At 38.9% G+C, this 26,983-nt stretch overlaps 2 protein-coding genes across 2 annotated transcripts; one reads left to right on the top strand and one right to left on the bottom strand.

Moving 5' to 3' along the window:
• Positions 1-1,210: 1,210 nt before the first annotated feature.
• On the top strand, positions 1,211-9,872 carry LOC148156176 (NLR family CARD domain-containing protein 3-like). Its single transcript, XM_088011130.1, has 9 exons — positions 1,211-1,320; positions 2,285-2,363; positions 2,524-2,752; positions 2,896-4,684; positions 5,143-5,316; positions 7,107-7,280; positions 7,448-7,621; positions 8,708-8,754; positions 8,902-9,872. Exons 1-9 carry the CDS (start codon positions 1,265-1,267, stop codon positions 9,432-9,434), a joined length of 3,255 nt encoding a protein of 1,084 aa, XP_087867256.1. The 5' UTR covers positions 1,211-1,264; the 3' UTR covers positions 9,435-9,872.
• Positions 9,873-11,150: 1,278 nt separating this feature from the next.
• Positions 11,151-26,873, bottom strand: tmc2a (transmembrane channel-like 2a). The gene is made up of 20 exons (XM_088011123.1): positions 25,403-26,873; positions 24,586-24,624; positions 23,405-23,849; positions 22,482-22,637; positions 22,099-22,189; positions 21,926-22,007; positions 21,745-21,851; positions 20,808-20,906; positions 20,203-20,345; positions 19,978-20,125; positions 19,704-19,892; positions 19,445-19,624; positions 18,759-18,917; positions 17,793-17,921; positions 16,897-16,964; positions 16,119-16,358; positions 15,187-15,312; positions 14,776-14,854; positions 14,499-14,610; positions 11,151-11,988 (listed from the first exon to the last, which is right to left on the bottom strand). Exons 1-20 carry the CDS (start codon positions 25,431-25,433, stop codon positions 11,780-11,782), a joined length of 2,832 nt encoding a protein of 943 aa, XP_087867249.1. The 5' UTR covers positions 25,434-26,873; the 3' UTR covers positions 11,151-11,779.
• Between the last annotated feature and the right edge of the window lie 110 nt (positions 26,874-26,983).

The following is a 26,983-nucleotide window of genomic DNA, read 5'->3' as shown; positions in this document are numbered from 1 at the left end:
CTCCGTGCTGTGGTGAGCACGAAAACCAGACTGAAAGGAGTCAAACAGATTTGTTATTGTTAGGAAGTTATTTAATTGTTTAAAAACTGCTTTTTCAATAATTTTCCTGATGAATGGGAGGTCAGAGGTCGGCCTGTAATTCTGCAGTAGTGATTTGTCTAGATTGTTCTTTTTGATCAGTGGTTTAATAACTGCTGTTTTCAAAGGCTGGGGGAAAATACCTGAAGACAGCGATGAGTTTGCTAAATCACCGACAATTATTAAACAATCATAATCAATACATATGAGAGGTAGAAGCTCATTCAAGTACTTAAAGAAATTTTCCACATATGTTGGAGTTTGTATAAAGTTAGTGTGAAAGTTTGTTTGTGACCTTTCACCTCAATTCCAAGGTACTCAAAAGATGTGAAATTACCCAAAGAGATTTTACTACAATTTATGGTATTCTTAAATATTGAAGCCACGCCTCCTCCTTTTTTTGTGTTTTCTATTCTCACTTAAAAAATTGTACGTAGGAGGCGCTGATTCAATTAGTACGATACAGAGAGACACTGAAGGATGCTGACGATGGACCTGCCAGGAAAGAGACCTAGAGGAAAACCAAAGAGGAGATTTATGGATGGAGTGAAAGAGGACATGAAGGTGGTTGATGTAAGAGATGGAGATGCAGAAGATAGAGTTACATGGAGACGGATGACTCGCTGTGGCGACCCCTAAAGGGAAAAAGCCGAAAGGGAAAGAAGAATTATATGATTCCAGTTTCAACTCTGAGGTTCAAACATTATCCAACATCATTGATCATCAACCATTTCTGCATTTAATCTAAATTATACCTCAAGTGGATGTCATTGTGAATGAAGCTCCATCAGATCCTCCTTGGATGGTCAGAGTGGAAACGACTCCTGGTTCTTCTCCATGTCAGAGCTCAACACTAAGATCATCAAACTTCTCTCAGTCATTTAAACCAACATGTTTGTCTGAGAATCAGATCTTTCTGCTCTTTAAACAAGGCAGGAATTTATTCAGGAGGATCAATGATCAGGAACATGTTGGAGGATTGGACCGGTTCTGATAGGAATCATCAAGTTGATGACCTGTCTGGTTCTGTTGGGTCTCACAGCTCAGTATTTTAAAATGTTCCACATTCAAAATAAACTTTAAAGAAAAACTACACAGAAATATTTTAATGAGATTTTTTCTCATCAGAATCCAGCAGAGACTCAAACCAGAACCAGAACCCAGCTGTGTGTCCTTTAAGAGCGACATGTCTAAGGATGTGATCATTGACTTTAAATCTCCTGGATCTCCACCATCAGAGAGGTGAGCTGTTTCTAACTGCTGTAAACTGAACCAGTAAGTTTCAGATGTTCCAAGTTATATTTACAGAGTTTTGATCCATTATCTAAACCAGCTGCTCTGTTCTAATGAAAACACCTTCATATCTTCATCTCTGGCTGATGATGATGATGTTCTGCTGCTTCCTGGCTCCATGTCAGACTAACAGTGGGACACATTTCCACCACCCACTGGGAAATAGCTGGTAAACCAGTCTGGTCCATCAGGACTTGGTTCCTGTGTGCATTGTGAGATCAGTTCAGCAGGAAGGAAAGCTTCATGATGTGGTTGGTGAGATCTGCTGGAACTCAACCAGACTGAGCTGATGTGGACCATCAGAGGTTCTGCTGGTTCTTAGTGGATCAGCAGGAACATTAAATCTTTACTTGGATCATCTGGTTCACTGCTCACATCCAGATATCACTTCATGGACCTTTACCTTCTGATTGTCTCTGTGTGGACAGATATAATGTGAGCTCACTGGCTTCCAGGATCTACAGGATCCATTTTAAATCCTCTAGAACATCCAGGAGAGGATCCCACATGGACACACCCACATATCTCAGAGCTCCTCCATGTCCACATCACCTCAGATCCAGTCATCAGAACCTGATGGATGTCCCACACTGTCCTGAAGACCTGTGTGGACAGAGCCTTCACTTCCACTGTCCCCAAGCTCTGGGACTCTGTCTCCACCAGCATCAGATCTGCTGACAGTGTGGACAGTTTGAAGTCCAAGTTCAGCACCAACTTTTTAAAATGTCTACTGGTGATTCTGGTGTTACTGGTCTTCATCCTTGTAGTTCATCTTCCTCTTTCTAACTTCTTTGTATTGTGTTCATGTGATGCTCTGTTTTCTGCTTTAATGTGACACTCTTAGTTATTTTATTAGTAAATATTGCTGGATGAATATTTCCTGCCTTCCTGATTGTTCCTGGTTCCTCCACAGAGTGGACCAGCAGAGCTCAGAGGTTCCCAGTGGTCTGTCTGCCCAGCAGCATCAAACACAGCTGGACTCCATATTTATGGTCTGTACATGAACAACAACTACTTTTCCATGGTTCTGTTCACAGTCGTCTCCATGCTGCACTTTGTAGACCAGAGGACTGTCAGTCTGTCCAACATCCATCTGGTGTTTGGCTCCATGATTTCAGTCTGATGTTTCCTTCATCTATTATTCTGTTCCAGCTGCTGGAGGAAAACATTGTCACTTTTGTGAAGAACGAGCTGAAGAAGATCCACAAGGTTCTGAGTCCAGATTACCCAGAATGCTCAGAGAGTCAGAGAGAGGATGATGAGGTGTTGAGCGGTTATGATGAAGAGCAGAGGAGGAGCAGCAGAGAGGCAGTGATGAAGATCACACTGAACTTCCTGAGGAGGATGAAGCAGGAGGAGCTGGCTGACCGTCTGCAGAGCAGTAAGAGGATTTCTACAAAGATTTGACCTGATGGATAAATGACACATTTACTGATGTCTGAAGAAACGGAAACACATTTATTTAAATCATCTTCAGAAGGTATTTTTGTTTCATCTCTGATTTTACTTTTTGTGTAAATTTAGAACATCTTGCTGCAGTTTCTCTACAACTTAAATCTGGTCTGAAGAAGAAGTTCCAGTCTGTGTTTGAGGGGATTGCTAAAGCAGGAAGTCCAACCCTTCTGAACCAGATCTACACAGAGCTCTACATCACAGAGGGAGGGACTGGAGAGGTCAATGATGAACATGAGGTCAGACAGATTGAAGCAGCATCCAGGAAACCACACAGACCAGAAACAACAATCAGACAAGAAGACATCTTTAAAGTCCCACCTGGAAGAGATCAACCAATCAGAACAGTGATGACAAAGGGAGTGGCTGGCATTGGGAAAACAGTCTTAACACAGAAATTCACTCTGGACTGGGCTGAAGACAAAGCCCACCAGAACATCCACTTCATATTTCCATTCACCTTCAGAGAGCTGAATGTGCTGAGAGAGAAAAAGTTCAGCTTGGTGGAACTTGTTCATCACTTCTTTACTGAAACCAAAGGAATCTGCAGCTTTGAACACTTCCAGGTTCTGTTCATCTTTGATGGCTTGGATGAGAGTCGACTTCCTCTGGACTTCCACAACAAGGAGATCCTGACTGATGCTACAGAGTCCAGCTCAGTGGATGTTCTGCTGACAAACCTCATCAGGGGGAAACTGCTTCCCTCTGCTCTCCTCTGGATAACCACACGACCTGCAGCAGCCAATCAGATCCCTCCTCAGTGTGTTGGCATGGTGACAGAGGTCAGAGGGTTCAATGACCCCCAGAAGGAGGAGCACTTCAGGAAGAGATTCAGAGATGAGCAGCAGGCCAGCAGGATCATCTCCCACATGAAGACGTCACGAAGCCTCCACATCATGTGCCACATCCCAGTCTTCTGCTGGATCACTGCTACAGTTCTGGAGGATGTGTTGGAGACCAGAGAGGGAGGAGAGCTGCCCAGAACCCTGACTGAGATGTACATCCACTTCCTGGTGGTTCAGACCAAAGTGAAGAAGGTCAAGTATGATGGAGGAGCTGAAACAAATCCACACTGGAGTCCAGAAAGCAGGAAGATGATCGAGTCTCTGGGAAAACTGGCTTTTGATCAGCTGCAGAAAGGAAACCTGATCTTCTATGGATCAGACCTGACAGAGTGTGGCATCGATATCAGAGCAGCCTCAGTGTACTCAGGAGTGTTCACACAGATCTTTAGAGAGGAGAGAGGGCTGTACCAGGACAAGGTGTTCTGCTTCGTCCATCTGAGTGTTCAGGAGTTTCTGGCTGCTCTTCATGTTCATCGGACCTTCATCAACTCTGGAGTCAACCTGATGGAAGAAACACAAACATCTAAGAAGTCTTCATTATTTAATAAACCTAAACTAAAGTCTCTCCATCAGAGAGCTGTTGACCAGGCCTTACAGAGTCCAAATGGACACCTGGACTTGTTCCTCCGTTTCCTCCTGGGACTTTCACTGCAGACCAATCAGAGACTCCTACAAGGTCTGCTGACACAGACAGGAAGTAGCTCACAGACCAATCAGGAAACAGTTCAGTACATCAAGAAGAAGATCAGTAAGAAAGTGTCTGCAGAGAAAAGCATCAATCTGTTCCACTGTCTGAATGAACTGAATGATCGTTCTCTAGTGGAGGAGATCCAACAGTCTCTGAGTTCAGGAAGTCTCTCCACAGATAAACTTTCTCCTGCTCAGTGGTCAGCTCTGGTCTTCATCTTAGTGTCATCAGGAAAAGATCTGGATGTGTTTGACCTGAAGAAATACTCTGCTTCAGAGGAGGCTCTTCTGAGGCTGCTGCCAGTGGTTAAAGCCTCCAACAAAGCTCTGTAAGGACACACATTGTTACTGCAGGTAGTTTTTGAAGAAATTTGTTAGTGATGAGGTAAATATTGAGTCATGCTTCATCAGTTTTACTAGTTCATTGTCTCCTCAATGTTATTTGCTAGCAGATGATGAGTAAAAGAGATACCGGCTCTCATAGGTGACTATTCATAATGCTACATGTTCAAAGAGCAGAAATAATGGTTTCTGTTGAAGCTGAACTGGATTAATGCTGTTCATTATGGAAATTAATGGTTCTCTTGCCAGCCTCTTTGCTGGCTGCTGTATTGCAGACTTTTAAGGTTGGAGGCCCAACTTTAGAATAAACCAGTTCACTATACTTGTATCATAAAGATGTGAAAAATATGACTTTTTTTCAATCTGTGGAAAAAGAACATAATTGACTGGAACAAAGAGCATACATTTTATCTAGTTATTTAATATTTCCTCCCTGTCTCCTCAGACTGAGTGGCTGTAACCTCTCAGAGAGAAGCTGTGAAGCTCTGTCCTCAGTTCTCAGCTCCCAGTCCTCCAGTCTCAGAGAACTGGACCTGAGTAACAACAACCTGCAGGATTCAGGAGTGAAGCTTCTCTCTGCTGGACTGAAGAGTCCAAACTGCTACCTGGAGACTCTCAGGTAAAATGGGACCAATCCTGGTGAAACCAGATTTCTGTCCTTTACCTGCTTTCAAAGATGATGTAATTATTATTTGATATAATAATTGATGTCTGACTGTGACATGGTTAACCTGCTAAATCTCAACACATAATAATGGATCATTTTCATTTCCTCCAGGCTGAAAGAATCATAAAGAAAGTTATTAAGAAAAGTCGAGGTCAGGCTACCACTGATAGTGTAACTCTGGATTATTGACAGATTGCTGCATCCTAGTTGATCAGAGCAGCAGGGGGCCAAATATAGCTCCATGTGGAACCAAGAGGTTGGAGAGAGAAAATCAGTTTAAACTGTTTCCTATCAGAGTTCAGTTTGTCTCTCTGTCTTCACATCATGGGCTGGGCGGGGCTTCCACTGATTGGTCTACTGAGAAAATACCAGGAGCTGATTGGCTGATGGACAGGAAGTTAGACTGTTCAGATAAATGACATTAACAGATATTATTGGCATTGAAGAGATTTGGCTGAGAGCAAATGTAGATTCTAGAATAAGTGGAAATGTTTCAGTAACAGGAAGAGGATGAGCAACATGTTAAAATAATCATCTATATTCAGAGAAACAAGTAGAGGAATTTATCTAGAATATAAATAATACAAAGTCAGAACCTTCTAGAAATTCACTGTTATACAGACCACAAGAGATCTTTAAGCTAAACAGTCATTAATATCTACAATAACCCTTTGAAGAATTTGAATTAAAATGACTTACAAGAAGATTTTATTTCCTTTTGTGGTCAATAAGCTGTTTTTAATGATAATTTAAGTATAGCAGTAGAAATAATAATAATTTAAGTGAAAGAAGAGATAACTATTATGATCAGAATCAGTGTGAGCCCCACAGCCCTGAATCCGACGGCCAACTGCTGCTTATTTCTTCGTTCTCTCTGTTATTTTACCCAGACTGCCAGAACCACTTTGTGTCCAGACTTGGGTTTAATAAAACCTCTTTGTTAAAAACATCATCTGGTCTGGACTTTGTGTTTTCTGTGTGATGACATGAGGATGGTAACATATTGGTGGTCCATCCTGTTCCAATAACATGTTTAAAACATATTTGGTTCAATGTTGTGATATTTATGAATGCAGTTTTAATGGTGGTGATTTCTGAAAGTGTTTCCATGTGTTTAGTGACCTTTAGTGTCAGGTTGGTGTTTCCACAACTCTTTAAATATGGGGTTAAATTTCCCAGTAACACTTTATTTGTGTGCATCAGACTGACATGACATTGTCATAAACGTGACATAGCAGCTGTTATGAACATGATGGAGTCTTCATGAATGTTTACAACTGTTGGCATGAAGTGTCATTTGGTAAATAATGACACATCTAATGCAAAGTTGACATTTTAATGGACTTTTAATACAAGTTTAAATGCAACTTTGGATTAAATGTGTCATTATTTACCGAATGACACTTTATGACAAAGTTGTAAACATTCATGGAGACTCCTTCATCTTCATGACAGAAGATATTTTTGACAGTTTCATGTCAATATAATGCACAAATAAAATGTTACCAATTTTTCTGTATTTAATGTTTGGCTACTGTTTGTTTTTTGATTGTTTTAGGAGCAAATTTGTTTATTTTTTCCCACATTACTTTTGTCATAATTTTTATCACAACAAAAGGCAAAATAATTAAATATAAAACAGTCCCTTAAATCAGTAAAACAGGAAAATTGTTGACTGGATAGAAAAAGACATAAATCCTGATGAATTGTTTAATACCAGATTTCCCTCCCTGTCTCCTCAGACTGAGTGGCTGTAACCTCTCAGAGAGAAGCTGTGAAGCTCTGTCCTCAGTTCTCAGCTCCCAGTCCTCCAGTCTCAGAGAACTGGACCTGAGTAACAACAACCTGCAGGATTCAGGAGTGAAGCTTCTCTCTGCTGGACTGAAGAGTCCAAACTGCTACCTGGAGACTCTCAGGTAACTCTGGGCTCCTGATAAATTGCTGCATCTTAGGAGCAAAAACAAGAATTATTACAGATCCGAGCAGTTCCTTGGCTTTATTATTTATTACACATCCATCCATCAGTTCAGAACTTGGGCTCTACCTCAATGTTCTCATCATGTGATGAATTGTGTGTCTGCAGCTTATCAGACTGTTTGGTCTCAGAGGAAGGCTGTGCTTCTCTGGCCTCAGCTCTGACCTTTAACCCCTCCCATCTGAAAGAGTTGGACCTGAGCTACAATCATCCAGGAGACTCAGGAGTGAAGCTGCTGTCGGCTGGACTGAAGGATCCAGACTGGAGACTGGAAGCTCTCAGGTATGGAGGAACCTGCTGCAGGAGCAGAGAAGGTCTGATAGAGGAGGAAGAGGAGAAACGTCTTTAGTCTGATGGGAAACATTTAGTTTGAAGAGAAATATTTAGTTTGATCATTAAATATTTAGACGCCTCATCTGGAGGCAGAGATCATTACCCAGTTTTCTGGAATATTCTCCTGACTAAGAACGGCTCACAAGGAAAATGAAAGAGTGGGATGGATTTAATAGAGTTTAATAGGGACTCTGACTAAATGAATAAAAGTGAAGTTCAGTTAGATTTCCATGATGATCTACTGATGACAGAAAGGACTTTAAAACAATATTTGATGGAGCTCCAGACCAATCAGCCCCAAGGAGCAAAGATGAGAAGAAAAGTAACTCCATGTTGGTCAGATGGATGTTTCAAAGTTCAGAGAGAGAAATCAAGATTTTGAACTAAACTCACAAGTGTGTATAGCGCCACCTGGTGGTGCTGGTTGGTAGAGGAAGTGCTGAAAGGTTGGAGGTGTTTGTCAGAGGTGTGTGATGATGGAAGCCTCTCCCTGGTTTGTGAGTCTGAGCTCAGAGATCAAATGTTTGGTTCTTGTTGAACTCTTTGTTGAATGTGATGCAGCTTCTCCTTTTTAATGTTTGTATTTCTGGATATTCCAGTGAGGCCACAGCAGGTTTTCAGCAGCAGGTTGTTTAGTGTTTCATTCCTTCATCTGTGTGTGGGAGTGTGGATGGAGCAGGTATCCAGGTGTTGATCAGAGTTTAGATTGATTGGATTTTAATGCTGATTATTAAATCAGGTTGAGCTTCCAGAAATGTTTCCTTAGTTTCCTGATGTCCTTTTAGGCTTCAGTGAGTTTCTTCAGGTTGTTACTGAGGGATTTCCTTTCTCCTCTCTGTTGGAGCTTTTCCTGTGTTTGGAGAAATGAGTTGTGCTGCAGCAGCACCAACTGTCCTTCCTACATCCACTGCAGTTTGCAATCCAGATGTTGGACTGTTCCTGTCTCAGTGGAGGACAATGTGTGTCTGAGAGACATGTAATGTCCATGTTTGCTGCTGAAAGAGACTGATGGTCTGACCCCCCTCCTCCTTTCAGGGTGGAGCCTGCTGGAGGCCCATTCTTGACACCAGGTCTGAGGAAGTGTAAGTGTGTTTTTCATCCGATTCATGACAACAAAGCAGCTCACATTCAACCATCTTCAAACTGTCACATCACTCATTCAGGATCATCATCAAAGATCAATAAATGATCAATAACTGCAGCTGGATTGTGTTTGTTCTCTCCATCAGATTCCTGTCAACTCACCATCGACACAAACACAGTGAGCAGAAACCTCAAACTGTCTGAAGACAACAGGAAGGTGACATTAGTGGAGGAGCTTCAGTCATATCCTGATCATCCAGACAGATTTGATCACTGGAATCAGCTGCTGTGTAGAACTGGTCTGACTGGTCGCTGTTACTGGGAGGTCGAGTGGAGAGGAGATGTTTATATATCAGTGAGTTACAGAAGAATCAGGAGGAAAGGAAACAGTGATGACTGTTTGTTTGGATTCAATGATCATTCCTGGAGTCTGAGCTGCTCTGATGATGGTTACTCTGTTTGGCACAATAACAGATCAACTCGTCTCTCCTCCTCCTCCGTCTCTAACAGAGTATCAGTGTATGTGGACTGTCCTGCTGGCATTCTGTCCTTCTACAGAGTCTCCTCTGACTCACTGATCCTCCTCCACACCTTCAACACCACATTCACTGAACCTCTGATTCCTGGATTTACAGTCTGGTTGACCAATTCTGGTTCCTCTTCAGTGTCTCTTTGCTGATTTGAGTCTAAAGATTTTCCTCCAGTCAGAGAAACTCTCTCACTGTTGAACAGATAGTTCATCTCTACAATCTATTTCTTGGTGAAACTTTTCTGATTGAATCCTTGGAAACTTTTTCTTCTTCCAGTCCTTTAAAGATGGAAGCTGGGATTATTCCAGGATTATTCCAGGATTATTCCAGGATCCTCATGTTTTCCTGTTTGTTTCCAGTCAAAGCTTCACACTGAATATCAAGATGTTGTTTCTCTTATTTTTTCCTTTCATTCATCAGATTTCATTGAAATGTTGATCAGTTTTTCTCTCTGATCATTTTCTGTTTCTGTCGGCTCCTATTTTTCTAAACTCGTCAGATTTGAATATTAAATCTTCCTTTTGTTTATTTGCTGCAGTTTTTCTTCATGTGTTTTAGAGAAATAAAAACATTTTTCTTCTTCTGCATTTAGTTCATTTGCTGCTCATTCTGTTCTTTTCCTGTTCAAATTTAAATAGTTGCATTAAAATATTTTCATCAGCTCTGCCTTTCAGAAAGTCCTAGTTAAAGTAAAACATTCACGTCCCATGAAGGTCAGAGGTCAATGCTTTGAAGCCTAAAGTGATAAAATCTTAATATTTCCTGTTTCATTCAGAACTTCTACCTGAAACTCAGAACCTGCAGAACATTTTTCTCTCTGGAGAAAAAATCCAGGAACTGGAAGATCAGAGCAGAATGAAAACTGCTCTGACGACGACAACGAGGCCTGGAAGAGGAAGAAGTCTTTCTGTTGACTTTGCCATATCATCGGTTGTGTGGCCTACAGTGAACGCATCTGTACAGCTTCATCCAAAGGCGTCGCCTTTTTACAATGTCGCACACTTATTGAGCCCAGAGAGTTCACTAAAAAAACAACAAAATTTACAAAAACGAACTATGGTCCATGTTTTACAGGGCCGTCTTGGGTCTCACTAAACATTAATATCGTTTCTAGTCGAGGCGAATATCGAAGTTTCTAAACTTTTGCATGTTAACACGCCTCGTCCCCCCCGACCGAGTTAGCTGCTGGCGGCTAGCTTGTTGCTGCTGGTTCGGTATCATCGCTGCATCTCTGACATATTTTACATTTGATAACAACATGAGAACAAACCAACATGGATATGACCCGCCACACCCCAACGTGGGGCTGTGGCGGGTCCCCGTTTCTAATTTCTTAGAATCAGGGCTAAGAAATTAGCTACTGATTCAACCGACACCAGAAAATAAAGGATTTAACTTTAAACTGATAACTGAAGTTATCAGTTTAAAGTTAAAGTGCACTTTGAAAATAATCAAGAAAAAGAAGTAAATTTACAATATCAAACTTAAGTGTAGCTACATTCTGTTCTGATTAATTTCATTTTAAACTTCACTGGCATCAATGCAAAAGTGTCAAAGCTTCACAAAATCATTGCTGCACCAAACAAAGGGAGTGGGGCGAACTGAGCCACAATCAGCTCTGACAGAATCCTGGTGACGGTCCAGGAAAGCAGCGCCAATAACTCTAATAAAATAACGCTGCAATGAGCATCGAGCAGAAGTTTCACCTGCTAAAGCAAAACTGCTATCAGAAAACCAACTCACCAAGGAATCAAGTCAGTAGGTTCACAGATTTGCATCAGTTTGAGAGGAAGACGCCAACAACGACCCATAATCACCGTGGAAACGGGTTGGATGCATTAAATAAGGTGGCAGAGTTTGGGGCAACACAGGAAGTGGGCCCGCAAAAATAAAAGTCCTTGGCTAATTGCGGGTTACAAAAGGAATATGGAGTTAAATTTATGGGTTATGTATTGAAAACTACAAAAAAGACATAGAAAGCCAAATAAATAGCAGATATAGCACTTGCCTTTTATTTATAATTAGTTTTTTGATTTATTTAAATCAAATCAATAAATCAATCAACCATAAATGTGTGGGTTACTTGGGTTGAAGTCCATGTCTGTTGGGTTTCATGTCAACGAGCCAATAAGAAACATATTTGTAAAAAAAAAAACAGACATGTTTAATTAACCTATTTTCTCCACTGTAGTTTAAACATCTTTAGACATCAAATGTATAAACATCACAAATTAGAAAAAGCTCAAGACAATTTACTCTCTATATCAGTCATCATGCAGGGTGACAACTTAGCAACATAATTTAAAGAGAAATGAATTAAAGTATTGAAACAAACATTCATTTGGGGTTTTTTTTTTTTTACAGTCATGCTACAATATTTTTGCATTTTTATATTCATTACAGTAGTGGATGTTACATATTTACACTCAAATTTTGACAATAAATTAGTTTGTATATATTTACTTTAATTTGTTCTGTTTTTGTGGTCATAATATTAACTGGGCAGGGCTCCTCTCCCACGGCCTCGGCCCCGTCCAGCACCCGGACCCGGCCCGGGTCCTCTTGGTCCTGGTGGCCGGTCTACCGGCCCTCGAGCATTTGGGTTGGAAGAAGCCAGAGCCACATCCTTCTGTAAGTTTACTCCTTTTCCAGCAGAACCAGGTTTGGTTTTGGTGGGTTTCGCCTCTGGTTCTGGTGGTTTTTCTGCAAAGGAAAACTTGGCTTTACAACCGTAATGGGACACCAATCAATACCAATAAGATGAAGATTAGGGGAAAGGAAACACTTTGGAATCAGGACTAAGAAATTAGCTACTGAATAATTAGCTGTAGCTTATATTTTGGTAGCTAGCTTAAATATCATTGCATAATATTCAGATAACATTTTGAAGGAGTTCTATTCAAATTGTTAAACTAGCATAAGATGAGAACATTATTTTTACCAACTCAGTTCAAATCAAATACAACCTGCTAATTAACCACTAGCCAAGTAGCTACATAGTGAGCTACACTGCAAGAAGCTAGCAAAAACTGAAGAAATCTGAAAATATTTTACAACCGTAGCTGTATTGTGATTACTTAACTGTTAAACTGTTACAGTTATGTTGATTAGCTCATAATAAGATAATAGTTCAATAAGAATGACACACAAATGAAGCACTATTTGCTAATAAACCGTTAGCTAACTCCTATCATATGAGCTATCTTTAGCTCATCCTCATGTATCTACTTAGTTAGATAAATATGGATTAAATATTAATCAGATAGCCCTAGTCCTTTGATAATCTCATCTTTAAATTTGTTAAATTATGTCATAATCAATAAAAAATGAGAAACAAATCAGGACAGCTTGCAATTATAGGAGTTAGCTATAAGTGGCTAAAGTAGTCATCTTACTAATTACAACTTCTGTTTGATATGTGTAATCCAGTGTTAAAAACACAAGTAAAAAATTAATAGATGTTGATTTAATATCTTATTCTACAACGAGATTAAAAAGTAATAAAGTTAAAAAAGAATACTTTGTAATTATGTTCATAAATATAGATAAAAAAAATGCTAAAAATCTTTAAAACCTGTGAAATATCCCTTTAGTGATTGCTTTTAGTGACGGATTAAAGAACCAATAACTAGCACAGTCTGATTTCACATCAGCCAATCAGGTTGATTGTCCCGCCCCTTTAACTGCGGTGCTGAGATTTAGCTCAGATTGCGTCTAACACCCTTGAGTGCTGAAAGCTGACAGTTGTTCCGTGAATTGCCTGTAAGATTGTGTTAAATTCTTTGAAAAATCTTGGAAATTGGTAAGACAATGTTAAAATAGTATCGTAGAATTCATAATTCCGAATAATGAATATGTTTTTTTAATTAGATCTCAGAAAGCTTAACAGCTGAAGTCCGGAAAAAGAATCCCCTGTAGTCGTGTAGCATTGAAACATCGGTGAGTTTTCGCACGCGCTCAGCCGTTGGCTCAATAAATTCGCTAAAAATTGGCTAAAATACCTAATAACTGATCAAATTTAATAAAAAATAAAATTTCATTGTAAATTTTATATCATTATTATTGTGTATGTAGTATTTTTTCTATGTAATTTTACTTATTTTTCTATTAGTACATGTTTTAATATTTCAACATTGTTAATGTAATGGTGCTGTAATGTGCTCTTAATAGGAACTTTCTGTTTTCTATAGGTCAGAGCTAATGCGGGTTTCTAATCCACATTCTGAATATTAAATTTAGTGTCATAGATGTACTTTGGTACTTTTAGATTGAAATGTATATATATTTTTACCACATATGAACTAATTTCTTTAGTTTACTGGTGTATTGGTAATACTTAACTGTGATAACTAGAATGAATTTGTTGTACAACATAGAAAAACTTGAAAATTGATAAAAGAGCTATTTGAATTATTGCTTATGCTTTATTGATATTAGCATCCTGAATTTTAACATGCTATACTTTGACCTTGTTCCAGGTCAGGTTTTTTTCCTTATGGTGCACTTTTGAGGCATCGTGCCCAGAGACACCAAGATCGCCCTCACAAGAACTTGGATGGAGCCCCAGATCAGAGGACTGAGTGAACCGGTAGATGGTGACCTGACTGGTCACCAGCCGTGAAACATTAAAAAAATATTTGACAAATCACAATTTAATAAACAGCAAAGTTGTAAGAAGATAGTGCGATACTTGCTAATGAGCAGTTAGCTTATGAAGAACTTATAAAAATATTTCCATAAGTCCTTGCATAATCACTAATTAATGATCATTTCGTCTTAACTTAAATCCATTTTTTATTATCTCATAATATGACATTTTCTGAAGAGTCAGGATAATTGTTAGCTAGCAATGAAAAATAATAGTTTGTTGATGGTTTTGTAATTATAAACTCTCAATAATAACTTTATTAGCTTTATTAGCTAGTAAATTTATAGATGTGCTACTTTAAAATGAACAAGGTAAATATGTATTAAATGACTAGCCATTACCTAAAGTTCATATTTTGTTTTATAACACCTAGCATATTACTAGTTGCTTACTACTACTTATTCATATGCACCTGAGCTTTAGCTGTTAATTATTAACTACTTAAATCATCAGATATAATTAGATAGAGATGATTATTTATGATTAAATCAGGAGTTCATGTTTAGCTAATGTTTAGCTGCTAGCATTCCTTCTTATTAGCCGTGACGGTGGTTCTGGTTCTGACCAGGCTCCGGCGGTGGACTGAGGGACCGGTTGGGCAGCAGGTCCTCCAGGTCTTTCATGACCTGGTTGGTGCTGTCTTTGTTATTCCTCCGGTTCTTCTCTTCATCACGGGCCTGGACACAAAGAGATGGAGGGAAATATGAAAAGTTAAACGCTTCACCAACAATGGAAAGGCAAGCAGGGAGGTAACAACTTTTCCTTAATAACTGGACAGACATTAAGTCATTCCTGTTTGGATAAAAATAAATTATCATCATTAAAGCTGTTTCTCTACTTACCATCTGCATCTTCTTCTTCAGCTCCATGTTTGAGTTTTGGTAAGCTTTGGAGACTGAGTTCAGGTAATAGATGGCCAACCTGGAAGAGATAAGCTGGATTAAAGAACCGTTTCTTTGGCTTTGATTGAAGAGTCTAGAGCAGGGGTGGGCAAACTTGGTCCTGGAGGGCCGGTGTCCTGCAACTCTTAGATGTCTCCCTGGTCCAACACACTTGAATCCAACAGCTGAATCACCTCCTCAGTGCAGTCAGATTTTCCAGAGTCGTGTGTTGAAGTAGAGACATATCTAAAAGTTGCAGGAGACCGGCACTCGAGGCCTGGAGTAGGCCACCCCATGGTCGAGAGGGCCATATAACAGGCTTGGGCGGGCTGGATGTGGCCCCCGAGCCTCCAGTTTGTCACCCTGACTTACACCATGAGCAGCACAGCCGGGATGATGAGTCCGGGATTCGCTGCGTAACTGAACAGAGTCCCCATGAAGGCCGGCAGGTCCAGCCTGATCGTCTCCATGATCACATCGAACATCTTCGCCCTCCCGCTGCAGAAACACACAGACAACCAGTAACTAGGTACATTTACTCTATTATATTTACTGGTGTAACTTCTTTAAATAACTGTATTTTAACTACGCTGTACTTTGAGTTATTTTATTGTGAAGTATTTCTACTTTTACTTGAGTAAAACTTTTGGATTTTGTATCCACTGAGTGAAGAAAAAACAAAAATTCACCAGGAAAAATTCTCTTTTGTCAAAATATAAAGATAAGTGGAAATTTTGGAATTTTAAGGATAAAAAAACGCTATACATAGAAAATAAAATTGGGCAAAATATTTTTTTCCTAAATCAGTGTCTTTTAATATAAAACATTAACAAAACCTTCAGGTGTCTGTCTGGTGAATTTCTGGTTAAAACATGTTTGTTTTTATTCAGTGGGAAGAAAATCCAGAATTTTTACTAAAGTAAGAGAAGAAATACTTCATAATAAAATTACTCAAGTAAAAGTAGTTAAAATAAAAGGAATTTTTTCAAAGAAGTTACTCAAATATAAATGTAACTAGTTACATTTACTCAACTCTGGTTACATGAATTTGTGTCATTTTTCTCCTTGAAAAACCATCATTTTGAGTTTTACAATTAAAAAATTTTCAACTGTTCAAACTCAGAAAATGTCCAAAAGTCAAGAATTTTAGACTAGATTAATCTCAGAATGTCATTTTTTAGCTGATTTTTGACTTTTCAAACTCAGAAATTTTAGGGTTACTCTTTTTTTTGTTGTTTAATAATTTTTTTAAATATAATATTTGTGTTCTCTGCTCTCCTAAAGCCTCGGTTGGTTTTGTTTACCTGAAGGGGCCGCAGTCGAACGACGGCGGCAGCGTCATGATGGTGTAAACGACGGGCAGCAGGCTCAGGAAGAGGATGAGCAGCAGGAGCCCCATGTAGAAGTTGTTGGACTTGGAGGCCTTGAAGACTCTTTCATGCGGGACGTTGGTGGCCATGACGGCCCAGCACTGGTAGTACATGGAGCTGAGGAGGCGGAGCACGTTGATGCCCACGAGCCCCGGGGCGTAAAACGCTCCCATCCTGCCAGAGGAAAACGCAAATGTGACTTTAAACTCAAGATTAAAGTCAGATTTCTGAGAAAAATTATCCAATAGCAAAATCAAGTAACTATGTTACCTTCAGTTGTTATCAAAATGCTACATATATCACATATGACTTAAAAGAAACTGAATTTGTAATTGAACTCCTTGAAATTGGATCTCTGTCTCTTTAAGAAACTCCTGCTCTTTTTGAAGCTCCGCCTTCCCAACATGGCTCCTCTATTAACCCTTTAGCAACCATTTTACCAGAGAAGTAGCTCCTATAATGAACTCAGCAGGTGTTTGCTAATTGCTGCTGGCTAGTCTGAAGGAGCAGAGTGGGGGAGGAGCTATGCCTTGAAGGCAGGGCTAGGCCCATCCTGGAGTTTTGCCCAGCTGAATAACATCATGGCATGAGGTACAGCTAAAATTTGTTGATTTTTCATGATACTGCCCCTTTAATGATTCTACTTTACCATAATGTAGCAGCACCAAGAAACAGAAACATGCAGACAATGTCTTTAGCTTTTTAGTTTTACCAGATCATCCCCTGGTTGAAGACCAGTCCCAGAACGTTTCCACTGATGTCAAACTCTCCGTACGATGGCTGAAAGTGATCAGACAACAATTACCAACAAGACAGAAAAATGAACCGATCAGTGGTTCCACCTGAGATATTTCCAGGTGCTTTGAATCTTATGTAAAGATTTATTTGGACCTGAAATAAAAGTGAGACTATAATATATCTCATAAGATCTGGTGTTTAAGTAGGACAGCATATTAGGGCCATTGCAAATAGAACAAAACAACAAAGGGGTAAATTTCGTTAGGAATGTGTTCTTGCATTATATCTTGAAAATGGTCTCAAAACAACAATATTATCGTTTATCGCGATAACTTCTGGGACAATTTCTCGTCCTATTTGTGCCATTGATTATAAGTTTAAAACCTTCCAGCAACTTGAGGTTGATCAGCTTTAGCATGAAACCTTCATTATCCAGGTTTAACTCCCATTCAGAGGCGCAAAAAGTGGCTATGCAGCGCATGCAACGCATAGGGGTGCAGCACCAGAGGGGGCGCCAAAACCCCGTCTGGAGGGGGCGACGCGCCAATGATGTTTTCCCATACACTTCAGCGCCTCACGCTCCTTCACCTCTCGCACATAACAAGGTACATGTAGCGAGCTTTACAGTTACACTTCACGCAGCGTCGCCTCGGGTGGGGGGTGTTCAGCGTCGGTCCTTCACCCTGAAGTTTCTTCCCTCGGGGAGGGTGGGGGGGGCGCCGATTTATGTTTTCGCATCCACCTGAATAATGTGCAGTTGCGCCACTGCTCCCATTTGATGCAAATTTCAGTCAAAGTTTTGAATGCAGATAAACTCTGTGTGTATTTTACGTGTTTCTCCAATACAAACCAGTGTTTCCAGTGACTTACAAAACCAGCTTCCAGGTCCCAGCACCAGCAGTAGTTGAGGAAGCGAACGATGACGGCGCGGGCGAAGTCGCCGATCAGGATGGTCAGGTAGGTCACCTGGATGTCTGAGACGGTCAGCTTCACAAACTCCTGCAGCACAGCCAGGATTTACAGGAACAGTTACATTTTATCTGCATTTCATATAAAACTGAGATTCTTCAGCGTAAAAGCCAAAGAACCAGAGTCGGGTAGCAATTAGTTACATTTACTTGAGTAACTCGTGAAAAAAAATTACTTTTGGGAGTATTTTTACTTTTACTTGAGTAATTTTACTATAAAGAATCTCTACTCTTACTTGTAGCAAAAAACATTTTTTTACAAATCAGTTTCTTTCAATATGAGAACCAATGAGACTTAAACTTTCATAACTTATTTGTTTTTCATTCAGTGGGTAGAAAATCCAGGAAATTTACTCGAGAAAAAGTAAAATTTGGTAAAAAGTTTAATTAAGTACTGAGTAACTGATTAAGTCAATCATTTAATATTTTAAAATTACATCAGACCAAAGTATAAAGTGGAAATTTGGTATTTTAAGGAACAAAATGACCATAATTCAAGTAACCAGAGTTGGAAACAAACATGTTTTAACCAAAAATTCACCAGACAGACATGGACCTGCAGTTTGTGTTAACGTTTTATAAGATTTTTTATTGGAAGAAACTGATTTGGAAACATTTATTTAGCCTGATTTTACTATTTTTTTGTTATTTATACGAATTCTTGTAATTTTTGTCCTTAAAATACCCAAATTTCCACTTAACTTTATACTTTATATTGATGATAATTTTTAAATTGATCATTTGATCAGTTATTCAGTACTTCAGTAGACTTTTTACCAAATATTTTTTACTCTTAAAGTTTCTGACTAAAATAAACTTTCAGGGTAAAATAACGGATGTTATGAGAGATAAACATTGTTATTGTTACTATGCCGACGAGCGTCTCCCAGCAGGGTCCTCTGATGACATCAGCCGGGTTCATGGGAGGCGGAGTGGCGTCCGAATCGTTGAGCATACGTGTGTAGTTGGCGTAGTACTCCTTCATGGCCCAGATGGAGGCGTTTTTGATGGACTGCTCCTCCTCCAGCTGGAGGAAAAACAACCCAGTCAGTGGTCAGGTTTCTAATAACGGCGAGAAAAAAGGTTTAAATGCATCACAAAACTTTAATTTGATGCTCTGTGTGGAACATTTTCACTACGTTATAAAGACAAACATATCCAGTTAACTTCCAGTGATACAGATATAAACCCTAAACTAACTGGATACCAGTATAATCCAGTCACATGATACTCAATGATAAACTGTCAGAAATTTCCAAGTTTTTTTCTAGAACATTTCTGAGATTAATCTCAAAAGTTCAGAGATTTTTCTAGCAAGTTTTCAACTTTTGTTCATCTGTGACAAATATTCGCAAATCCAATGCAAAAATAAAATCTCCTTGTTGACCATGGCAGCCATCTTGAATTTTTCAGTGGCTAATGTTTTTTTGGGAATATCTGTACCTTGTTGCATCCACATGGGAAAGATTTTATCGAGACATTCAATTATCTGCTGCATTATTTGGTAAGAACAGCGAAATGACCGAAGCGTAGCTAGCATTAGCACTAGCATACCTTACTGTTGACCTCATCAAACAGGGCGAACAGGAAGGTGTAGAGGTTTCCCAGGAAGAGGGCAAAGATGCGTCCCAGCTGCCACTTCAGGGCGATTCGAGGATGGTAGTCCTCCAGTTCGGCGATCGTCTCAAACAGAGGCGGACACACCAAACCCAGCAGGGACATGATGATCTCCAACTGGTGAGACACGCCACAGCCATCAATGAAACCAGGAGTCTTTGTTTTCTCCTGGTTTGTGTATCTAGAACTTCTTTACCTCATTCTTCTCGTACCAACTCAGGTCATCCCTGGTGGCAAATTCCTGCGATCTCTTCACCACAAAGTAGATGAGGTAGCCGCTGCCGCCAAGACTGCAGGTGATCAGGAAGTTGGCCAGAACCCGGAGAAACCGCCGCAGGTGGATGTTCTCGTCCTTCTGGTTCTCTTGCTCGTCCACGATGGATTCCTGTTCTTACCAAGAAACAACGTTGAAAGTTGGCGGTTGGTCAAAGTCAGAGTCTGAGAATGCCATCCCAGAGGCTGTGAGGTACCTTAAAGCTGGTGGTGATGGAGGCGTACTTGTTGTCAGCTGTTTCGGCATTGCCGATGAGGTAGTCCCAACTGGTGAACATCTTCCAGGCGAAGGTGAACTCGCCTTCTTCGCCATCTCCTCCGCCAACGTCGGCGTTTTTAGCCATTCTAAATAACCAACCAGAAACAGACTGCCACTAATTGGCTTCGGCCATTGATTATGCGGTGATGTTCTGGAGACTCACGTCCGGATCACCAGCATCAGGCTGTATCCGAAGCTCCCGATTCCCACCATAAGGTAGGACAGAGGCAACCTGAACTTCAGCGGACCGATGGTTCTCTTGTCGTCATAATATCCGTAGAACAGGACCGAGTATTTACAGTATCCCTGAAAGGTAGAGAAGGGTTTTCAGAACAGCAGGGAGTTGGCCAAGTGGGTATGGAAGCTTTCTCTTACAAAGTCTTCTCATTTTCTGAGTAGAAGATTTGGGCAATGTTGCCAGATTGGGTGGATTTCCATCCAATTGGGCTGGTCACATTGTTGAATAAAGAGCTTTAGCATTAGCTTCCACTAAATACCTTATTTATGTAGAGCTTTAGAGTTAGCTTCTGATTACTGCTTTAGAGTTAGCAACGCTAATCTTGTAGTTGGGCACTAACCATTGAAGTAAGAATGCTGATGTGAAATTTCAACTGATAAAGCAACAAATAATCTTCCGTTGGGCCGTTTGTAACAGCAAAAAGTAAAACCTTTTGCAACCCTAAAGAACCGATGATAAAGGCAGTTCTTCTGCTTGGAAGGAAAATATAAAGAAAGGAGGAAATAAATGTCGTCTTTTCTGATACTCACGTTGAAGTCCATGAGAACTGAATAATCCTGAGCTGTGTCCTGCTCTGCTCTCGGTACCGTCTTTCTGGGAATGGACCCATAAGGAAGACCCATGAGGACCTGGACAGTTTAACGTAAAAAGTTAATTTCTTCTCTTTTTTACAACGGCCTGTTAGGACCGTTGTAAACAGAAAAAAAGAGTCAATTTACATTAAGAAAACTCAAAAATGTTTAAATTAATCTCAGAAATAGTCTGGAAAAAAAAGTGATTTCTGAGTATGAAAAGTCAGAAATTTGCTACAAAAAATTTAGATTAATCTCAGAAATTTTCTTTAAAAATTTAACATTTCTAAGTTTGAAAGGTTACAAACTTGCTCGAAAAATCTCAAAAAATCTTCAAGAAAAATAACTTGGAAATGTTTGAGTTTGAAAAGTCAAAATTATTCAAATATGATTTTTTTATTTTCTAAAGTTGCACTTTTTTTTTACTTTTCACACTTAGTTTTTCTAGAAATATTATGAGATTAATCTAAAAAGTTCAGATTTTTTTCTAGCAAATTTTCAACGCAGCTCAGAAATGTAACTTTTTTTGTAGAAAATTTCTGAAATGAATCTAAAAATGTTAGTCTTATTTATCAAATGTGAACTTTTGAAACCATTTAATTTCCTAGTTTTTTCTAGACAATTACTGATATGAAACAAAAAAGTTTTAGTTGTTTCAAGAAAAATTTCAGCTTTTGAATCTCAGAAATTTCCAACTTTTTTCCAGAACATTTCTGAAATTAATCTTAAAATCTCTGAGTTTTTTCTTTAAAATTTTAGACCTTTGAAACTCAGAGATTTTCAAGTTATTTTCTAGAAAATTTCTGAGATTCATCAAACAATTTTGGTAGTTTTTTGGAAGAAATGCACTGCTTTTTGTCTGTTTACAATAACACTCTGAACTGCAGTAACTCACCTCAGGAATGACGACGAGTCCAAAGGTGAGACCAAACAGGACGAGATTCATGCCGTACATCCAGCGCAGGAAGATGAAGTAAGAAGCGACTGATGAGCCAAAGTGGCCTAACGATTCAGAAACACATTTTTAAATATGGCGTTTACCAAATCCAATTGGTTTTCTGTTAAACTAAACTTACTTTCCACCTCTTTAATCTTCCTCTCCCAGGGGATGCAGGCTGTTCTGAAATTCTCAAAATCTCTCTGAAACTTAATCCATTTCTAAAACAAAACATGGCAAAGCACACAGTCTGAAAACAAAAGCTAAATCAAAGAAAATAAGACAAAATTTAGCTGTTTTTTTTATCCAAACCTTGGTCATCATGACTTTGTAGGCGTACCACTTCCTGCCTTTTCCTTTCCCCAGAGCGCCTTCAAACTTATCCACAAATTGTTGAGCTTCCCTGCAGAGCAGCATAAAACTCTCAATAAACTCCAACAATATGCAGATGATGCTTTGGTTGGTTTATAACAGTGGCACATAAAAACTTCAAAAACATTATTTTTCAATGTGTAATAACATTTAGTTTATTTATATAGATGTATATATATTAGCTATTAGCTTGATGCTCTTGGGCTCCCCCTGGTGGTGTAGAGGTCCTAAGCAGCTCCTTAAGTTGTATATGACTTGTTCAAATTTTCCACCTTTGTTCTCCAGACACAGAAATTGAAGAATCTGAGTTTTTGTGACGTTACTTTAAGAGAACCAGCCTCCGCTTCATCCGCCAAGGCTTGTTCCTGATGGTGGCGATCAGCTTCTTCTTCTCCTCCACCTCCTCCATCAGCCGCGCCATCTCCCCCTCCGACATGGACTCCTCCTCTTCGTCTGAGTTCGAGTTGGAATCCGACGAACTGCAGGAGAAACGGAGCCAAGTTAGTTTTTAAACATAAAAAATTTAAACATTCGCTTCCCAGTTTATAGCAAAGTCTGTTAAAAGTGATCAGGAAATACATTTTAGGAAATCAACTTGTATGGAGCTATATGACAGTCATATTGCTAAATTTATGTTCACACAGATTTTAAACCTATATTTAACTTGCACAACTTTTGTTACTACATCTATTTTTCTAAGCCTGAACTGAAAAAAAAAAAAAAAGTTTTCAAAGAAAAAACACTCCTCTAGTTTTTGGTTATAAGTTTATGCTCTTTGGTGTCTGAAAAACAAGTAGTTTCAAAAACCTCCTGAATGTAACGTCACAAATCACCAGGAACCGTTTCCTAGCAACCCCAGTGGAGTTCTGCGTGTTACCCAGCAACCTCAGCAGAGTTCAGCCCGTTATCTAGCAAGCAAAGCAGAGCTCCAGCACATTTCGTTAGCTGGTTTTACCGCTGCACAATGGCTGCTGGAAAAGACAAAGTCTTTTGTTGTTGACTTGCCATCCAGAAATCACTTGAAGCATTCTTGTTGGTTGTGCAGGAGGTTCCACTTTTGCTTTGTATAGCTAAAATCTCATTATCTAAAAATGATCTTGTGCAAAAAATTTTGGTTCCTAACCTGTTTAGAAAGGAATAATGGGTCACCTTTAAATGACCACCTGTAATACTCTGATCGTCCACCAGAGGGCAGCGTGTTTGATTAAAGGGAAGGTGAAGGTATAATATTAAAACATTCTCCTACCTGTCACCCTTTTTCTTCTTCTTCTTCTTGTCATCATCTTTATCTTTCCCTTTGTCTTTTCCTTTGGCGTCGCCTTTCTTTCCCTTCCCACTCTCCTCCTCCTTCCCTCCTTTCTTCCCTCCTTTCTTTCCTCTCTTTCCTTTCCCATCGTCGCTGTCGTCTTCATCACTGTCTTGGGCTTTGCCACCTTTCTTCCGGTTCGCTGCTCCTCCTCTCTTCTTCTTAGGAGACTCATCTTCACTGTCATCATCATCGTCGTTGTTTTTACCCCCGCCCCGTTTATTGGCGGGCTTCCTCCTGTTTCCTCCTCTTCCTCGTCCCTTTGGAGCTTCATCTTCATCATCTTCCTCTTCGTCGCTGCCGGCCTTCTTACCTCTTCCTCTCCCTCTTCCTCCTCCTCGTCCACCTGCCGGCCTCCTGTTCGCTCTCCTCCGGTTGCCGCCGTCTAAACATTAAATCACATTAAACACAATATGAAATCCTGAGCTACGGAGGCAAATTAGAGCCAATTTAGACAGAAAAAAGGAGCAAATTTCTGCCAAAAAACACTTTTTTTAGATTAATTAGGAATTTTCAAGAGAAAAAATCGGAGTTTGAATATTTGCTAGAAGAAACTCAAATTTTGAGACAAATTTCAGAACTAAAAACAACTCAGAAATTCTGAAATCTCAGAAATTTCTAGAATTTTCTAGAAATTTCAGAGTTGAATATTTGCTAGAAAGAATTTCAGAAAACTTGAAGTTAATTTCAGAAATTTTCTAAAAAAAAAAAACAAAAAACAACTTGGAAATGTTTTTGAGTTTGCTTGAAAAAAACAAAGATATTTTCAAATAAAGCTCAGAAATAAAAAAAAACCCTCAAAATTTAAATGAAAATGAAACTCAGAAGTTTCCAAGTTATTTTCTAGAAATTTTATAAGATAAATCTCTAAATTCTGAGTTTTTGTAAAAAATTTTGGATTTTTCTAACTCAGAATTTTTTTTTTTGTAAAATAAAAAAAACTTTGAGATGAATTTGAACATTTAAATTTTTTTCCAGCAAGTTTTTTTGACTTTTCAAACTTCAGAAATGTTTAGATTAATCTCAAAGTTTCTGATTATTTTTGGCAGAAATCTACAACGGCCCTTAATACGCCGACATCATGAGTTTCTGATCCAAATTATAAAAGTTTTTTTACTCACCATCGCTGTCGGTCACATCTTCATCTATATCGATTTCAACTGAGGAAAACCGTGGATGAAAGAAAAATTGTATTTATTGAAGGATTAATTTTGACAAACTTGTATGCAAAATTAAAAAATATATATAAACTGCAAAAACATAGAATCGTATTTTTGTCTAGTTTCTGCTGCAAATATCTTATCACACTTAAGAAAAAAACTTACCAGAGATAATATTTTAGCAAGACATGGAGCTTCTTGTTTTACATAAATAATTTAATATTGATGAAAAAGTTCCAGTTCCACTAGCAGATTACTTCACATGTATAAAGACATTTTCCATGTTATTAGTGAAATAATCTGAAAGTGACACCAACTTTCTTTTACTTAGCAAATTCTGAAATGTCTAAGTTTTATTTAGAGAATTTCTCAAATTAACCTCAAAATTTCAGGTTTTTTTCCTACAAATTTTCTCTTTTGCAGCTCAGAAGAGTTTTTCCAGAAAATTACTGAGATTAATCTAAAAATTCCTGGGGTTTTTATAGTAAATGTTTGATTTTTCTAATTCAGAAGTCTCCAGTTTTTTTTTTTCTTGAATATTTCTGAGAATATTCTAAAAAAATCAGCAACTAATCTCAAATTTTCAGAATTGTTTTTTTTTACCTACCCCGTTTTAGATAACAATTAATTTAGTAAGTGACTGAATAAATAAGAAATCAATCAAAATAATCTGCTGCAAACCAAACTCATAATTTAGAAATATTCCCAGAACAAAATCCAGCATATTTAGAATGAAACGTGGTTAAATTAAAGGCAGATTCCTGGATTATGGCCTCACCGTCCTCGGCCGCTGCGCTTCTTCTCGGCATGATCCTCTCTCTTTCTGTCGCCCTCCGTCTGCTCTGCCTCGGCTTCCCGCCAGAGCCCAACTCAGGTGTCTAACAGCTGTTACCATGGCAACGGCCGCACGCAGGTGACAAAGGGTGTTTTGTTGTGAGGTGCAGATCTGCAAAACAAAAATTAATAAAAAAAGAAAAAAAAAAGTGATGAAGTAAAACCTCAGCTTTATTGCTCAGAGTGGGGGGTCGTGAAAAGGAGGCAGTGCCGTACCTGTCCAGGTGTAATGGCGCAGGTTTCCTTTCCTGGGAACAAAAAGTTGGTAAAGAGTCGCTGAAACACTCTCACTCGGTCTGTCACCCGAGAGGACAGCGGCAGCCATCTTAAAGATTTAATGAAGGTTTAGATTTCCCTGTGAGAGGCTCATTTAGCAGCTGTAAACACGAGCACGTGGCTCTGCATCTGAGAGGCTTTTACGGAAGGCCAAAAGTGCCACAAATCGCACATTTTTTTTAAACACAAAAAGTCACGCAAAAAATGTCGGTTTATGGCTTAAGAAAGCAGTAAAATATGGTCAAAATCCTGTCAAAACTACGCTTTTTACCTATTGTAAGGACTACGTTCTAAAAATTATACCGGTTATACTTATCATGCGTCTGAGAGTTTATTGTGGAGGGTCAAAAGTGCCACAAGATGCACCAGTTAAAAGTCTGGCTAAAAAGTCACAAAAAAATGCCAGTTTATGGCTCAGAAAGCTGTAAAATATGGCAAAAGACTATTTTCTAAAAATTACAGCATTTATAGATGTTTTGACAGGATTTTTGCCTTTTTTATAAGAATCACAAGCCGCCAATTTTTTTTGTGACTTTCTAAATGGATGCATGGTAAAAGTGTTAATTTGTGGCACACATGGCTTTCCATAGTCTCTTCTCCTCTTGGTGCAGTTTGGATGAGGAATCAGCCGATCCTGAAGAGGGAGGTGAGAAAGTTGAGCTGCAGAACGCCTCGTTAAAAACCGAGCAGTTCATGTTTCACATGGATAATGACTCGATTACAGTCATTATCCATGACTGTTCTTACAGCCAGCTGACCTTTGACACCTCACGTGAAGACAAGGTCAGCCAAATAAAGATTTCCTAAAATAACAAATATTTCCAAAAAGAAAAGCTTAATTTTTCTGTTAATTTCCCTCTAAATAAGTTATATTAAGTTTAACTGAGGGCAGAAATATTCAGCTGAGATTTCAAAGGAAACAAATGCAAAAGTTTATTTTTCTCCTGAAATTCACCTTCAGAAAAGGTTTAATTGGCCACCAGGTGGCGTAAAAATCACATTTCTGATATGTGAAAAAACAGAAGTTAATATTTCCATTTAATGGTCATTAATACATTTACAGGATCAATTTGACCCTTTACGACTTTAATAACTGTAAAAAGGAGACATACACTGGTAGAATAGAAAATTCATTACAGCTTCTGAAATGAGATTCATTGTATTTGTTTCTATAGCAGAAAGTTAAATGGTAGGAAAAACTCTTGACTATTAAGTGTGAAAACACTTTGAAATAAATTAACTGATGTTA

This window comes from Poecilia mexicana, unplaced genomic scaffold, assembly GCF_051168715.1.
Source record: "Poecilia mexicana isolate PSO_F unplaced genomic scaffold, ASM5116871v1 scaffold_12, whole genome shotgun sequence".
NCBI classification, from domain to species: Eukaryota; Metazoa; Chordata; class Actinopteri; order Cyprinodontiformes; family Poeciliidae; genus Poecilia; species Poecilia mexicana.
This window is presented reverse-complemented; position numbering and strand designations above follow the sequence as displayed.